At 36.2% G+C, this 16857-nt stretch overlaps 1 protein-coding gene across 1 annotated transcript; it reads left to right on the top strand.

Annotated features, from left to right (window-relative positions):
- The first annotated feature begins 1006 nt into the window (after window positions 1–1006).
- LOC141300019 (uncharacterized) lies at window positions 1007–9921 on the top strand. The gene is made up of 13 exons (XM_073830320.1): window positions 1007–1126; window positions 4436–4626; window positions 4731–4871; window positions 5377–5515; window positions 6859–7048; window positions 7123–7264; window positions 7874–8017; window positions 8100–8155; window positions 8284–8465; window positions 8557–8957; window positions 9292–9388; window positions 9503–9692; window positions 9776–9921. The coding sequence occupies exons 1-13, from the start codon at window positions 1007–1009 to the stop codon at window positions 9919–9921; spliced, it is 2139 nt and encodes a 712-aa protein (XP_073686421.1).
- Window positions 9922–16857: the final 6936 nt, after the last annotated feature.

Raw genomic sequence — 16857 nt, 5'->3', positions numbered from 1 at the left:
GTGTGTGTGTGTGTGTGTGTGTGTGTGTGTGTGTGTGTGTGTGTGCGTGTGTGTGTGTGCACTGATATGGTTACAGATCTTGGGAGTTTATGCTGAGTTTAAGCTTCTATGGAAATATGAGCTAAATGACTACGTAATTATGAGCATCATAAAAGTAGTCTAACATCGTTATTACTTACCTCAATCCTTTGACAAACTTGCCAAACCCAAAGTAATTCAATTACATTAAAATGACTAGGAAACAAATGAAACATCTGTAATGGCAAATGAGCAGAAATCATCACATGCTAAGGATTCAAAATGAAACTCTTCCACAGGATTTTATTTAATGATATAATGCATAAACTAAGTATATAATCTAACTCAAGAATGTAATGGACAAGCTTGTCTTTGCCTGAAAGGAGAAGATTTATATGCATTTTCTATGAAAAACCTACTAAACTAATAAACAAAAAATGCATTTCCTAATAGGAATAGGAATTGTGATTGTGGCTTTTACTCAAACTTGTATTTACTGAATGTATTTAAAGATACACAATTATTCATGAATGCACTATTTTTAATTACCAGATGGTTAGCATTTTCTACTTAATTCTAATTATATTTGAGGAAGGCAATAAAACATTTAAATTCGTTTATGCACTGCAGCATGGTTAGTATTGTTAACTAAAACTAAGAAAAAATATTTTAAATATTAGAGGAAAAACTACAATTAGATATGGTAATTAAAACTATAATAACTATATAAATAATACTAAAATAGCACTGCAGTGTATGAGATCGAAATATGATCTCAAAAATCACAAGCTTAACTCAAAATCTTGAATTTCTAGTTGTACACATGATACGGAACTGCAAAAAATGGCATGCATATTATTCTTAGGGCATGAGTTACTGGAAGATTTTATTGTAAATGTGATTTTTTTTTTTTAGATGACTTCCTCCATCGGGTCTTTAAAAAAGAAGCACTGTAATCAGCAGTCACATCTCATTCATGAGCATCATCATGTCTGTGTCTGCTCTGCTCTCAGCTCTGCTGCTGTTGGCATCCACAGCCTCAGCTTCACATTTCTATGGAGGAACAATGACTTTCGACCCAAGAAAGAATCCTGATGGCTCCTATAGGGTGAGACCTTTATTCATAATATTAGCATGTGTTTCTTCAATTATGGGCACTTTATTATATTTGTATAAAATGGCATATACAGTATATACACTACACATCAAAATTTTGGAATAACAGATTTTTGTTTTTGGGGGGATATGCTTTTGAAATTATTTTCTGCTAACCAATTATGCATTTACTTGATTAAAAAAAAACAACAACTGCAAAATTGTGAAATATTGTTATAATATAAATGAAATTAAATAAATTATAAATTAAATATATAAATTAATAAATTAATATAAATTAATATAATTAATTCCTGTGATTAAAGCTGAATTTTCTGCATCATTACTCCAGTCCTCAGTTTTACATGATCCTTCAGAAATCATTATAATATGCTGATTTGCTGCTCAAAAAAATGTCTGATTATTATCAATGTTGAAAACATTTGTGCTGCCCAAAATTTTTGTGGAAACTGTGATACACTACCATTTAAAATCTGAAGTAAATAAAATAAATGAAAAGATGCATTAAAAGGATACATTAAATTGAACAGAAAATACTAAAATATGACTATTTCAAATGAGTGATGTTCCTTTGAGCTTTATATTCATTAAAGAATCCTGAAAAAAAAGTATTTATTTATTCCTTTATTCATTCAACAGTTCTTTCTGGTCCTCGAATCTGATTGGCTGATAAGAGTGATATTCTAGAAATAACAGAACTTCAACCATTTCCCCGTTTGTATCACTGCACTTGCAGTATTTCTCACAGCAAGTGTCAGTTGGATGCCCAAATAAAAATAGAAATAATACTGTTTTTGTGTCACAGAATATAGATTTAAAAGTTTTTTAGGTGTGAATGTACTTGTTTAGACTTTAAATATGCAGTTTGTTAATAAAGATAATGTCTATTTGAAGATTTGCTTCAAAGTTTTGGAGATATGAGCTTCAGGGCATCAGCCGAGAGCAGCTTCATTGGTCAGCTCTTCTGGAATTTGCAGCTGACTCTGATGTCTCTATAGTGGTTAAACATGAGATATAATTTGTTTGGGTAAATCTAACAGGCAGTCTTTGGTCTCATTAATCTGTCATTTGTTTCAGAGCAAACAATTTTGTTCACATTATATTTTATGTATTTTTAATGCTGTATATTAGGGTTGTAAACAAGGAAGCTAATTTTACTTTCAACAACATGACACAGCCAACAAATCTACTGAGAAACATTGTCATTTAGGGCTGCAACTTACGATTATTTTGATAATCGATTAGTTGGTCGATTATTTTTTCGATTAATCAATTAATTGGCTTAAATGCCTTTTTTTTTTTTTTTTTTTTGACAAAAATCACAGTATTCCATATTCTGCCCAAAGTCCTTCAAACAAACATGCCAACTTAATTTTATGAAAACAGTTCTTAATATATTAGACCACCGGTTGTAATAAAGAGAAAAGACAAATATCTGAAGAAAAACACTATAAAGCACTTGACTATTTTTTCATAGATAACAGCAATAATTATAGCATTAGAAATAGCCTACTGTTACTAAAAAGCTTATGCATATTGGAGGACTAACCAATACAGAAAGCTAAAAAATGATTTTGCTAATCACCAATACTGTTAGTGTAGAGCAGCAGTGGCACAAACCTTACATAATTTGTTGAACACCTTACATAAATTTGTTTTATTAAATTTGTTAAACACTGTATATAGTGAACAAAGTTTAAATAGCTACATTAAAAATTAAAAGAATAGCCTAATACAGATAATAAAGGTGAATAAAATCAAACTCAGTGTTAACCAACAGGTAAGACAGGTACGCTTATTAGCTTAAAGTTTAAAATAAAGAATTTTCATGTTTTGGGCTGCTTGGATCAAGTAACTCTCCTGCAGCATCTCAGTCTGTTTCCTCCACTATTTTTAGATGCATTTTGTCCATGGAAATGCGTCATTCAGTGCTGTAATTTGACATGATCCTCTGAAGTTGTACATGCTCTGTGGAAATCATTGTCGATGATTTTCATTATCGATAATAATTTATTTTATCGATTAGTTGTTGCAGCCCTACTGTCATTGAAACAGATGAAAGTATAACAAAGATATCACTTTCCTCAGGGGAACTAATTCGTTACTAATTCTAAAGTGACATTTTGAATTAGAATTGGAGGCTTGGGCTCAGCTGTGAAATGGTCAAACTTAGTTTTGAATCGATGGCGGAGAAAAGTAGTTCTCATAAAATATGTTTTTAAAGACACGTCATTGTTGTTTCTTATGCATCTACATACTCGTGCCATTGAACTGTTGTATAAACGCAATATCACACTTGCAGCACTGTGATATGCCTGTAAATAAGCACGCTGTGATTACCTATGGCCAAAGAGGTAGATTCTAAAGGTGGACAAGGGACTGGTAAAGGACAGGAGACTAGAGAATCCAAGGAAGAGTAGATGGAGGAAAGAGCCACAGTAAAGATGATGGTGGGAGGAGCCATGGTGGAGTGGATGGTTGAAGGGTGACCCAGGTGATAGAGGGAGGAGCCAAGGTGGAAACTTCAGCCCAGCCAACTGAGGTGAGGCCCAGGTGATGTCCGATGGACCAAGAGCAGCGATGGAGGAGCTAGGGTGCCGGAGGACTGCGGTGACAATAGAGCGTGTGAGGACCACGGTGGAGTCTTAGGGAAGGTGCCTGGCGAAGTAGAGATAAAGGGATGTAGCCTAGCAGAGAGTACACTGTTAAAAATAAAGGTGCTTCAAAAGGTTCTTTAAGCGATGCCATAGAAGAACCATTTTTGGTTCCACAAAGAACCATTCAGTCAAAGGTTCTTTAAAGAACCATCTCTTTCTTACCTTTTTTATAATCTGAAGAACCTTATTTGACACAAAGAACCTTTTGTGAAACAGAAAGGTTCTTCAGATGTTAAAGGTTCTTTATGGAACCATTTAGACAAAAAGGTTCTTCTATGGCATCGTGAAGCACTTTTAATTTTAAGAGTGTAATGGTGAAACGAGGACTGACATGGGCAGAGCCGGTGGGACCAGGGAGCACAGACGAGCCAGCAGGATAGAGCGGAAGGGGTGAGGATCAAGTACAGAGTTGACTGGTCAACAGGCTGAGGACTTCTCAAGCCAGGGCACAGCTGGGAACCAGAAGCCCCAAGGCTCAGGGCTGCATGGCAAACTTTTTATCATGCTTTCATAATTTTATTCCAGAATGTTGATGATCTATAAAGAAACAATTAAGGATGTTCTGAGTGTTGTAGCAAACTTTGAATGACAGTAATTTGATCCCAATTTATTCTGAGAATTACTTACATCTGTATTTTTCACAGGTGGATATCCGCTTCAAGGAGGCCTATCATAGCTGTGATATGGGTAATCCCTGGTATTGTGGGACTGGAGATTGTGGCAGTACAACTTTCGTGAGTGGTCTTGTGGACAGCAGTCCCAATGGTGGTAGCTGGTGCCAGACTGAGGGAGTGATGAAAAAAACCGTCCCCAACAACAGCCCATTTCAGTTGCAGTAAGCACACTTATTCAGAGGAATAATACTAATCTAATTAACTATAATCTAATAGTGCTGTAAATAATACAACATGTATTTATTACAAACGCATGTGTCAACAGCCAAAGTAGTTGCTGCTGGGTCTATAACACAGTTTCATATGTTGGAAACTGGAGACTTCTCACACATATTGACCTTGGAGAAAGATCTGACACCTCTAAACCAAACAGATCTCCAGTCGTCACCACACTTCCCATTGTAAGGTAAAATCAGTTTGTCTTCTTCCAAAGATTTTTCTGTACCAAAACTCCTCTTTTTCCAATTGCTTCTTGAAAAAAAGGTTCTTTGTCCAATGTATAATTTTAGGCATAAATGTAGATTTGTTTAAATAACTGTAACACCATTTAAAGAACATGTATATTTCAACATTACAATTAATGAATGAATTAATTAATTAATAAGCCTTATATTTCTTATGAATTCTTAACATTTTATCTCACACATTCAGCATTTATATATTTTATTAGCATATTATATATTTTCCTAGTTTGTCATTTATTTCCATTGTTAGTATAGTAGTAGTAGGAACAGAGCAAAAATGGTTTAGAAAAGTGTAACAGTCAGTTCTGAGAAAGCTCTAGCATTATTGTAATTGGTATTATGCTATGTCATGCAACAGCATTCATACTTTTTTAATAAGGCCTAATTGTCCAAGTACTTCTTGAAGCCAAACTCATTTTAAGATGCCTTGTTTTGGATTGTTTGTAGAGTTCCTCAGAACTGCGCCAGGAACTACAATCTATTGTCCTGTGATTCAGATCATGACCAGGTTAGGTGTAGATATGGACTTTTCTCTGCAAATGAGTGTGGAATGTGCAACCAACATGCAGGATTCACTTTGGACGAGGTGAGGAATAGTGTACAACCATGACTTTAATGTACAATCATGCATGTCATTCCATGTCAATTCAACCCCGACTCAAATTTTTGATGTTTTATTTTATTTTATTTTTTCTGGTGAAATAAATACATAAATGAAGAACAAAACAACAACAAAGTATTAAATATCATGGATGTAAATTTACTGAGTAATTCCCTATTTTGGAGAGAGGCAAAGTACCATAAATATTATTTAGTTTGCATGCCTGTAACTCAAGAAGCATAAATAATAATTATTATATCTAAATATAATTTTAAATGTCGGTTCTTAATATACTTTTCTTTTGTGATCTTCAGTTTTAAGGCCCTATATGGTTCAGGCCTCAAGATTATGACTCAATGTCCAATTTGTTAAATTTTACCCATATGCACTGCAGTACATCACAAAATCAACTAAAACTCAAATATTGGTTAATTGATGCAAATATTGAGAAATGTGTGAGAAGAGTGACCACACTTCCCTACGAGGTGTAGATTTTTTAAACAGGTAGTTACAGTACTGCATATGAACTCATGGTAGCTTCAGAAACTGTTAAAATGAACAAAATCTACTCTTTCAAATATCCCTGAATAGACTACCTTAATGTGCCTCAAGTTGACCATTTCAGTGTTTTTTTAGTTTATTAAGAATGAGAATCTAAAATCATATTGAGATACCTTTAATACTTCTTGTATTAAACCACTGAAAATGGGTATAATTTAACGATTTACTCTCAGAGCTATATTGAGATTTCAATATCACTTGAATGGAACCATTTAGGGCTTTAAAAATGAATATGCCAAAAGCAAAGTTTGTTAAGACCCAAATTTAAAAGGGATCATTGATATTTCTTGAGTTACAGGTATGCAAACATTAAAGAAAAAACTTAAAATGTGCTTTTCCCCATTTTTTTAATGATCACCAATGGCAAGTAATGCAACAAAGATTTTTTAAGTAGAATGATTTTACTTATAGATAATTTATAGATAACACAATGCTGCAATTTTTCTGGTAAGTAATTTTTACCCATTTTTGGCTCTGAATCTCAATTTAAAATTGTAATTTTGAATTTTGTAATATTTCGGCTTTCATTACACATTCCGTTCTTCTGAAAAAATATCGACAAAATAAAAAATTTGAGCTGGTGAAGTTTCTAGAGTTTGTTTGAATTGAAACTGAATGACCCAGCAGTGAAATATACTGTAACTGGACATCATACAAAAATGTACAGAAATGTTTTTTCATTCTTCCACATGTTTTCAGCTGACTTGGTTGCTATTGAATTTATCAAGATTTGTTCATTTCTCAGTTCTTTTCTTTCTTATTTCCAGAGCACCTGTACTCTGTCATATGCCAACTCTTCAATTGGTGTTTATGCATTTGAGCTGGTCATGGAGGACTATCCAACCCACATAATAAATCTAAACTACACTGCCATGGCCGCAGCAGTCAGATCCCCCTTCAATGATGCATCTTCCAATCCACCCTTGAGCAAAATACCTCTCCAGTTTGCTTTAGAAGGTACCATTCAGTGCTCAAAAACAGTCTTTTAATTGTGAGCTTTCAATTACAATTATATTATGTCTTGGTTTTAGTGGAGGCTCCTGCACCGTCTTGCACCGAGGGTGAATATCTTCCTCGGTTCCTCCACCCAACACCTCATCATGGAGAACATCTACAGGCTCGTGTCAACCAAGAACTAGAGATCAGAGTAAAGGCTACTGCAACCTTCTCAAGGTATGATGGAAAAGTCATGAGGACCATCGTTCTGTACAGTTTAGCCATAAATCAGCTCCAGCACACTTGCATGGTAGTTTCTAGTGAGTCTGAAGACCTTAATTAGCTGGTTTCAGGTGTAATTAAGCCTAGAGCTAAAGTCTGCAGTACAGTGGCCATCCAGGAACAGGTTTGGACAATCCTGGACTAGACCAAACCTGCGTCTGCACCTGTGCCTGCACCAGTGCCATGGTACTCTTGTGTACACACTGACACGAAAGGGAATACATTTTTGCACACAAAATGTATTCTTGTAGCTACACAAAATTATAGTTGAGCCACTGATGTCACATGGACTTTTTTAACAATGTCCTTTCTGGACCTTCAATGAGGAGGTAGTTATGTTGCTCTTTTTGCAGATTACAACAAACCTTAGTACTTATCTACTTAATCAATGAACCCTCCTAAATTTCTATAAATTCAAATATATTTTGGACAGTGGGAGGCCTTGGAGTCATAAAGGTTGAGAACCACTGATCTAGAATTTCAAAAATACTTCACTTCAGTTTAGTTTCTAAAAAAAATGTGCATCTCATTAAATGTTATTTAATTTTTTTACCAATTGTCCAGCATTACTGACGTGGTCTTTAGTGGACCTCTGAACAGCACAAAGGACACCACCACTACTGGGGAGTATGTGATCAACTGGACACCAATATCAGAGAACTATGGCCAACATTTTCCATTTTGCTTCATTGCAGAGGGCCAATATGGGTATGATTACACAGCTAGATTACTTTAATATAATGTGAGATATCAAATGAAGCTACAGTAATTATTTTTCTGAATATTTTAGGTCTAGGAACTACCAATCTGAGATGAGGTGTGTTATTGTTGTGGTGGAGGCTGAAGGTAATTTACAGTGTTTATTAAAGTTAATCCTGACATTAGATGTGTTAATTCTTTAACACTCCTTTGGTGTTTTTGAAAAAGGATGTTTCTCCAACTACTTTCTTACAAGAGTTTTTTATGTCTTCAAGGTCCAAGAGCACATGTGACCTGCACTAAGGACACAATGTCTGTGTCAATAGAAAGAACCACTATTTCAGGTATTCATGGAGATCACTTGCGGCTGAACAACAATGACTCCTGTGCAGTTTCTTCCAATAGCACACATGTGTTTACAACTTTCTCTCTAAATGGATGCGGTACTCAAATGGAAGTAAGGACCCTAATCATTTTTAATAAACCTAAATGATAAAAAAACAAAAAACTTCCATTGCATCTAAACTACTATACTGGTTTCTTTAAAGGAGACTGATGAACATCTCCTCTTTAAGAACACAATTGTTACCTACGATGATCCAAATCACATCATAACCAGAAAAGATGAAATCGAAATTGAAGTTATGTGCAAGTACCAGAAAAAGAGCAGCATCACCACCAGGTTTGATGCTCACAGGCCAGCCGTCAACTTCACTGAGAGAGGCTTCGGCTCATTCAGCTATGAGTTTGAGTTTTATCAGTCTGGCGGTTTCAGAAACATAAGAGACCCCAACAGCTACCCACTGGAGTACAGTGTGGGACAGAGCATCTTCATGGAGATCGCCCCTGTCAATGTCGTGCAAAACACTGAGATCTTCCTTGAGTCCTGTGTAGCTACACCCTATGATAATCCCAATTATCCCATCTCTTATCCCATCATCACAAATGGGTAAGAATCTAAAAAATCTCCACATCAATTAAAAAGTCATGTCTTATGAAATGATGTTTTAATTTATATACGTCAAATTGTGTGGAACTGAGTTTGATCAGCCTACTTAATGCACAGTCAATAACATACTTGCATATTTCAAATTAAAGCAGTATCATTTCATGCAAACCTGCAATGCAACGACAGAGATTTCAGTGTTTTTAGGGACTGGAATGATAGTGGAGCATTTGAAGCAACAGGGAACATCACATTGCTCCAAAGATCTATTGAAGATCTGTGTGAAGATGGGGGACAGTTATGCTAATAAACTAATCTAATGCAATTTGTATGTCAGATGCGGGGTTGATGAAACTGTTCAAATCTACACCAGTCACCAGCCCGATGTCAAGTTCAGTATAGAGGCCTTCAAGTTTATTGGACAATATGACCAAGTAAGGATGGACAAAAAAAATCCATTGATAAACAACATACATGCCCTATTTTTCAATAATAGTAAATGTTTTTTTTTTTTTTTTTTTTTTTGAACCATCACTCTTTTTCTCTAGGTGTTCATCAGCTGCTCCATTATCCTTTGTCAAGCCAACAATCCCAACACACGCTGCGCTCTGGGCTGCAACAACGGCACGCGGGTTGCACCATCCTCACACGTTCACAAAAGAGAAGCTGGCATCCAGACCGGAAGCCACTTCATTTCCCAGGGACCCTTGCGGCTGAGGAGGAGCGCGACGCTTACTGGTACGTCCTAACTTGGCCGTTTGTGTGGATTGTGAAATAGAAAGATGAGGTTTTAAATGCTAATGTCTCTTATTCATTTCCAGAGGCCATCAGCCCGAGCTTGAACCTGAACCTTGTTTTCGTGGCGGGATGTGTCATAGCAGTAGTTGCCATGGTGTGTGGAATGATGGTCTACAAATCCAGGGGATCAAAGGTCAACTACAAACTTCTGAAATCAGATGAGATTTGATTAGATCAGTTCAATCTACAATGAAATGATGGCAATCAGCTAAATAACAAATTTTGGTGGGATGTATTTCTATGGTTTCTGCCTTCTTTTTGCTTTGTCAATATTATGACAAAACATCTGTCCTGTCTGCTTGAATGCAACTGCTGCTTCTAGGCACTAGTGAATATTCTGCAGAATTTGGTGAAGATTGAAATCTGAATTAGATACTATTATATTTCACTGTTTAATAAGTGTCTCTTTGGGTCACTGCTTGGTGTGTTTACATGTATTCTAAAGTTTACTTTTCCAAGTTATCTTTTATCTTAAAAACATTTATACAGTCTAAGTGTTATGACTTAGTGTACCTGTCAATTAAATGGAGTCAGACACAGGTAAACTACATGGCTAATTACTGCTTAACATGTCAAAGACAAGCTTTAGGCTGAACATTTTCTGAATACAACCATGCAACACTTTCACTTTCACACAAGGCTTCATACTTTCAGGTTTCATATTGCTTTTTGTTCTTTACTGTCTGAAGAATGTGGGATTATTACTTGTAGCAATTTGAAAGTCCTTCAAAGTGTTACTCTTTTTGCTAATCAAAATAAATTTTAAAGAATACAAATGTTTCAGTTTGTTTGTTTCAGATGCAAATATTTATACATATACATATGTATATGCGTATCTATCTATCTATCTATCTATCTATCTATCTATCTATATAGTAATATATATATATACACACACACTGCCTGGCCAAAAAGAAAAATCGCCACCTGGATTTAACTAAGGAAATAGGTAAGAGCCTGGGATAATAGGTAAGAGCCTTGGATAATTACTGCATGGGCAATTATCTTTCAGCTGGCAACAAGTTATTTAACCCCAACTGGTGCAATGAGTTGCTTCTCATTTCCATAACAACCATTTCGAAAGACACATCCCATGGTCGTGGAAAAGATGTTAGTCTGTTTGAGAAGGGTCAAATCACTGACATGCATCAAGCAGAGAAAACATCTAAGGAGATTGCAGAAACTACTAAAATTGGGTTAAGAATTGTTCAACGCACTATTAAAAACTGGAAGGATAGTGGGGACCCATTATCTTCAAGGAAGAAATGTGGTCGGAAAAAAAATCTGAATGATCGGGATCTGCGATCACTTAAACGTTTGGTGAGATCAAATCGAAGAAAAACAACAGTAGAACTCAGGGCTATGTTTAATAGTGAAAGTAAGAGCATTTCCACATGCACAATGCAAAGGGACTGAACAGCTGTGTAGCCTTAAGAAACCACTAATCAGTGAGGCTAACCAGAAAAAAAGGCTTCAATTTGCTAGGGAGCATAAAGATTGGACTCTGGAGCAAGGGAAGAAGGTCATGTGTTCTGATGAGTCCAGATTTACCCTATTCCAGAGTGATGGGCACATCAGGGTAAGAAGAGAGGCAGACGTGATGCACCCATCATGCCCAGCGCCTATTGTACAAGCCTGTGGGGGCAGTGCTATGATTTTGGGGTTGCTGCAGTTGGTCAGGTCTAGGTTCAGCAACAGTATGTGCTCAAAGAATGAGGTCAGCTGACTACCTGAATATACTGAATGACCAGGTTATTCCATCAATGGATTTTATTCTTCCCTGATGGCATGGGCATTTTCCAAGATGACAATGCCAGGATACATCGGGTTAAAATTGTGAAAGAGTGGTTCAGGGAGCATGAGACATCATTTTCACACATGGATTGGCCACCACAGAGTCCAGACCTTAACCCCATTGAGAATCTTTGGGATGTGCTGGAGAAGGCTTTGCGCAGCGGTCAGGCTCTACCATCATCAATGCAAGATCTTGGTGAAAAATTAATGCAACACTGGATGGAAATAAATCTTGTGACATTGCAGAAGCTTATCGAAACAATGCCACAGTGAATGAGTGCCGTAATCAAAGCTAAAGGCAGTCCAACAAAGTGTATGACTTTTTTTTTTGTGGCGACTTTTTTTTGGGCCAGGCAGTGTATACAAGCACAAACACACAAGATGCCATTTAGTCACTATAGGTCACACTTACAAATATATCAGCCTGTGTTTTTAAAACTTTTGTATGGATAAGCATATGGCCTACTGATTTGGGAAACTAAATTCAGAGGAAAGATACATTTTTGTTTTAGCCATAATGGTTCCAGAGTTATTAGCTAATTCCTTGTACATTTTTAGTAATATATCTGGTGCTTTTGTTCTGACCGAATTAACAACATAAATGTTTTAAAATTAATCACATAACTGGCGTTTAGCTCACACAATTGCACTGTCAAATCAGATCACAGAAGTGTTCTTGTCTGACTTGTAGTTCTTCCTTCATGATTGCTTTTAATGGGCCAATTAGTTGTTTGTGTGTTTAAATGTTTCTTAAACACATTTCTCTTATAAATACAGTGGAAGCTGCTGTGACTAGCAAACTTGCATCAGCTGGCATTTTGTTTTTTGTGTTTTTCCCACACATGGACATAAATATGCCACAGCAGAGCTATATACAAATTATGAGACACACAGTGGTGATTTTCTGGCATATCTGACAATTTTTCCTTAAAGTCAGTACCGGTTCTGCCATAACCTGGCAGTTGGCCTTACAGAGACAATGAGCACTCTCAGAAATGATTCAATAGAAAGCTGAATGCTGCCCGTGTTTTTACTGAGCATGCATTTAGCATAATGAAATCTATGCCCAGATGGCTCAAATAGCTGCAAAACATCATCAGTCTGCATGTTGCATTCGCACATCCTTTAACTGGAGCCAGATAACCAACATGCTAATGATTAGCTACAACCATGATGCAAGGTATTACAGAGACATGGAAACCATAAAAAGTAAAAGCTGACATTTTCTTGAGGTTGATGTTTTATATACAGTCAAGGCCGTAATTTTTCACACCCCTGGCAAATTCTGACTTAAAGTTACTTTTATTCACTTTTATATGTTTTTTTTTTTTTTTTTTTTTTGACCGGAAATGACACAGGCTTCTCCCAAAACATAATAAGACGATGTACAAGAGGCATCATTGTGGAAAAAAAATATTTCTCAGCTTTTATTTACATTTGAACAAAAAGTGGCATGTCCAAAATGATTCATACCCTTCTCAATACTCAATAGAAAAGCCTTTATTGGCTATTACAGCAATCAAACGCTTCCTATAAATGCTGACCAGCTTTTTGCATGTCTCCACTGGTATTTTTGCCCATTCATCTTTAGCGATGAGCTCCAGCTCTTTCAGGTTGGAGGGTCTCCTTGCCATCACCCTGATCTTTAGCTCCCTCCACAGATTCTCAATTGGATTTAAGTCAGGACTCTGGCTGGGCCACTGCAAAACGTTAATGTTTTTGTCTGCTAACCATTTCTTCACCACTTTTGCTGTGTGTTTTGGGTCGTTGTCGTGCTGAAATGTCCACTGGTGCCCAAGGCCAAGTTTCTCTGCAGACTGCCTGATGTTGTTGTTGAGAATTTTGATGTATTGCTCCTTTTTCATGGTGCCGTTTACTGTGATTAGGTTCCTTGGTCCACCGGGTGACAAAAACCCCCCAAAACATTAGGTTTTTAAATATAGTGGTTTCATTCAAACCATGGTGATTATCTCTAAGATGGACACCCAACATAAAATACGATATTTACTATCTGAATATAACCATGTCAAGTCAAAAAATAGAAAAGTCAGCCTTCTATTAATTATCATGTTACTTATTGTACATTTTAGCACTAACAGCAGGGGTGCTTTTTTACCCCAAATACCATATTTTTACATATTCTTTCGTTATGAAAAAAATGAAGCTTTAATTATCTTAAACAAAACTAAAAAATCATAAAGAAGAGGATATAATCAGAACATTTTGCGATTCTCGTTTGCAACTTAAATCATTTTTTTAAAACATCAAATAGTATGTATACCCTATGTTGCTGCACAATGATTAATTGTATTCAAAGTAAAAGTTTTTGTGTACATATAAATGTATGTGAACTGTGTATATGTATTATGTATATATAAATAGATCCACATGCATGTATATATTTAAGAAAAAATGTTTATATATTAAATATATTTTTATATAAATTATATGAAAATAAATATAGGGGAAAGTGGGGTGATTTGTGCCAGGGGGGAAGTAGTTCCACCCCTTGTTTCTAGAAAACCATAGAAGAAATTGGTCATGTGACCGCATACTTTTGAAGAGCCATCCAATTTACCTATCCCCCAAAGAAGAGAAACACATGGCATGAGGGCTAAGCACATTTTAGCTCAAAAAAATGTTGTTGTTTTTTTGCCATTCAAAGTAAAATTTATATGATCAAGGTTTTTGACTTTTGCGTCTGAACAATTATAGACATGTTTGAAAATATTTCACGCATGTTTTAGTGCTTCAGTGAGTCTATACAGTTAGCATAATGTTAGCTCTAAACTGTGGGATCATGCTAGTCTTTCAAAATTGTCGGTCTGGGGTAATTTGTGCCAAAGGGGCAGGGTTAAGTTGTGCCAGTGGGATGTTAAGTAGTCCGGATCTAGATCATCTAGACCAGGGCTGACCAACCCTGTTCCTGGAGATCAACCTAACGGCAGACTTTAGTTCCAGTCCTGCTCCAACACAGCTGTCTGTAATTATCACATGCGACCTAAGAGATTAATTAGCTGGTTCAGGGGTGTTTGATTTGGGTTAGAGCTTTGTAGGATGGTAGATCTCCAGGAACAGGGTTGGGCATCCCCGATCTAGACCTACATACCCACAGGGGATAATCTGTGTGAAAAGATGAGCGTGCCTCATCAGTGTTTGATTTACCTGCCGTTTGTCAGTTTTTTAAGTGGCCTAAGTCACAATGGGATGTTCAGAAATGTTCAAAAGAAAGCAACTTCTTTCCTATATGTTACATAATTGACAGACAATGTTTTGTTGACAGACAGTGTTCTAATTATTCACAAATATCATATATTGTGTATTTGAGTTTTTTTGTGTTTTCCGAAAAAGTAGAAAATATGACATGCCAATAGTTTAACAGGGTAACGAAATCTAAATAAACCTTCAATGACTAATTTTGTATTGCATCTGTCTTGATTTTATATAGCATTACAGTTCATGACATTAAAATGTTCTTTTTAACTTAAATAATCACTGGCACAATTTACCCCAATGTATGCTCCCCAAAGGCACAACTTACACAGGGGCGTGTTTTGTGTTTTGGGGGCCCTTAGCAAGTGGTCCCGGGTGGGCCCCCTAGGTGGATTTTCTGTTTCTGTTTTTTTTTTTTTTTTTTTTTTTCAATATGTAATTAAATGTTTAATCATGCTTTGTAGGATACTTTTGTTTTCAAAATAGGCCAATTATGAGCATATCGTCTCTGGAGAGCGCAGAAGTGTTGAATGGTTTAAATACTGGCCAAACTTGAAAAGAAATGCAAATTATACATTTTAGTGACGATGCATGTAAACTGTGACAGTTCCTGTTTCAACCGTACAGTGTGCAGCTTGCTTATAGTGCATACGCGATGTGGTAATTTAAAGCAATTTGCGCATTTTGAGAGGGAAAGACAGAGAGCTTGCGGAGATTCACTCGTTCTGTTTGTAAAATAACACCTGACATAAAGTTTTCTAATTATTTTGTAAGTTAAAGAAATATGAATTGCACCTCACCTTTGCCTTAAAATTATTTTACCTGCGCCGGACAGAGATTGAGACGGTGCCGCTGCACATGCCAAACCTCTCACGGCAGGCGCGTCCGGTTATGGGAACAGCTTCTAAATCGCAATTAACACAGAAGTATACGGAGATAAAACAACGCAGGTATCGATAACAGCTTGTCCTAAAGCTTATCAGTAGTCCGGTATTAAACCAATTACATAAATGACCGGTTATGGATTCCCATCGGGAGAAATCGCGTTCGGCGGGGGCCCCCTGGACCACGGGGCCCCACGCAATTGCGTGGGTTGCGTGGTGCCTAAACACGCTACTGAATTTACCCCGCACCGGGGACAAGTTGTGCCACGAGACCACTTTTTTATATAATTCTGAATAAGTTTATTTAAGATCCAAAGTTATTGTTTCCAGGGATGCACAACATCCTGAAATATATGTGCATGCTTAAATTGGAGGGATTACTGTCATGGCTTCACTATAAAGTCACTTCTGTAAAAACTGGTACAACTCTCCCCACTTTCCCCTATACATTTAAATGCATGTAAATGTTTTCAAACTATATACTGTATGTGTGTCTATTTATACATAATAAATATATTAGGGTGACCATATTCTGAGAATCCAAAAAGAGGACACCCCCCCCCCCCCCAAGGCGCTTTTAGAAATCACACATTTATTTTAAATTCTCTTTCTGTTTGAACTGAATCTTATATCAAAACCGTATTGCCCTGTAAAAAATATCATCTCTCTTAGTCTTTTCTTTATACAGGCCTAATACAAACATAAATAAATAATACATAAAATGCTTAAATAAGAATTGCCTTGTAAAACATTTTTTTTTCCCCAATTTGTCTGTGAAACTACACTGTAAAAAAAAGCCGTAAAATTTACAGGAAAACCCTGGCAGCTGTGGTTACCAGAGTTTTTCTGTAAAAAATACGGTAGCAATGTTTTACACTTTACGGTTTTCACTTAAATATACAGGTAAATACTGTAATTTCTGATTTTTTTTAAACTGATATAATGGTGATTTACCAACCTTTTGAAGTACTGAAATCTGTTTTGTAACTTTGCAATACACTGATAACCACCAAAAGCAGGTGGTGATGACAACATCACATGATCAACCAAACCCCATCACAAGGAGGCTTTAAATAATAACATATATATAAGGTGCACCGTGTCATTCACACAAACACTAAACACCATCATGGTAACACACATAAAACTGATTTAATGCAAAAAACATTCATTTAACAGCATTATATGTAACATATAACCCTAATGTACAAAAC

This window comes from Garra rufa, chromosome 24, assembly GCF_049309525.1.
Source record: "Garra rufa chromosome 24, GarRuf1.0, whole genome shotgun sequence".
NCBI classification, from domain to species: Eukaryota; Metazoa; Chordata; class Actinopteri; order Cypriniformes; family Cyprinidae; genus Garra; species Garra rufa.
The sequence above is the reverse complement of the archived record's forward strand: the minus strand, read 5'-3'. Positions and strand labels throughout refer to the sequence as shown.

What these genes read in the sequence shown, in the direction of transcription:
- LOC141300019 (XM_073830320.1), top strand. Translation starts at nt 1,007, where the DNA reads ATGTCTGTGTCTGCTCTGCTCTCAGCTCTGCTGCTGTTGGCATCCACA. An exon ending in GATGCGGTACTCAAATGGAA is followed by an intron (nt 8,466 to 8,556) that starts GTAAGGACCCTA and finishes GTTTCTTTAAAG; the next exon opens with GAGACTGATGAACATCTCCT. An exon ending in TATCCCATCATCACAAATGG is followed by an intron (nt 8,958 to 9,291) that starts GTAAGAATCTAA and finishes TTTGTATGTCAG; the next exon opens with ATGCGGGGTTGATGAAACTG.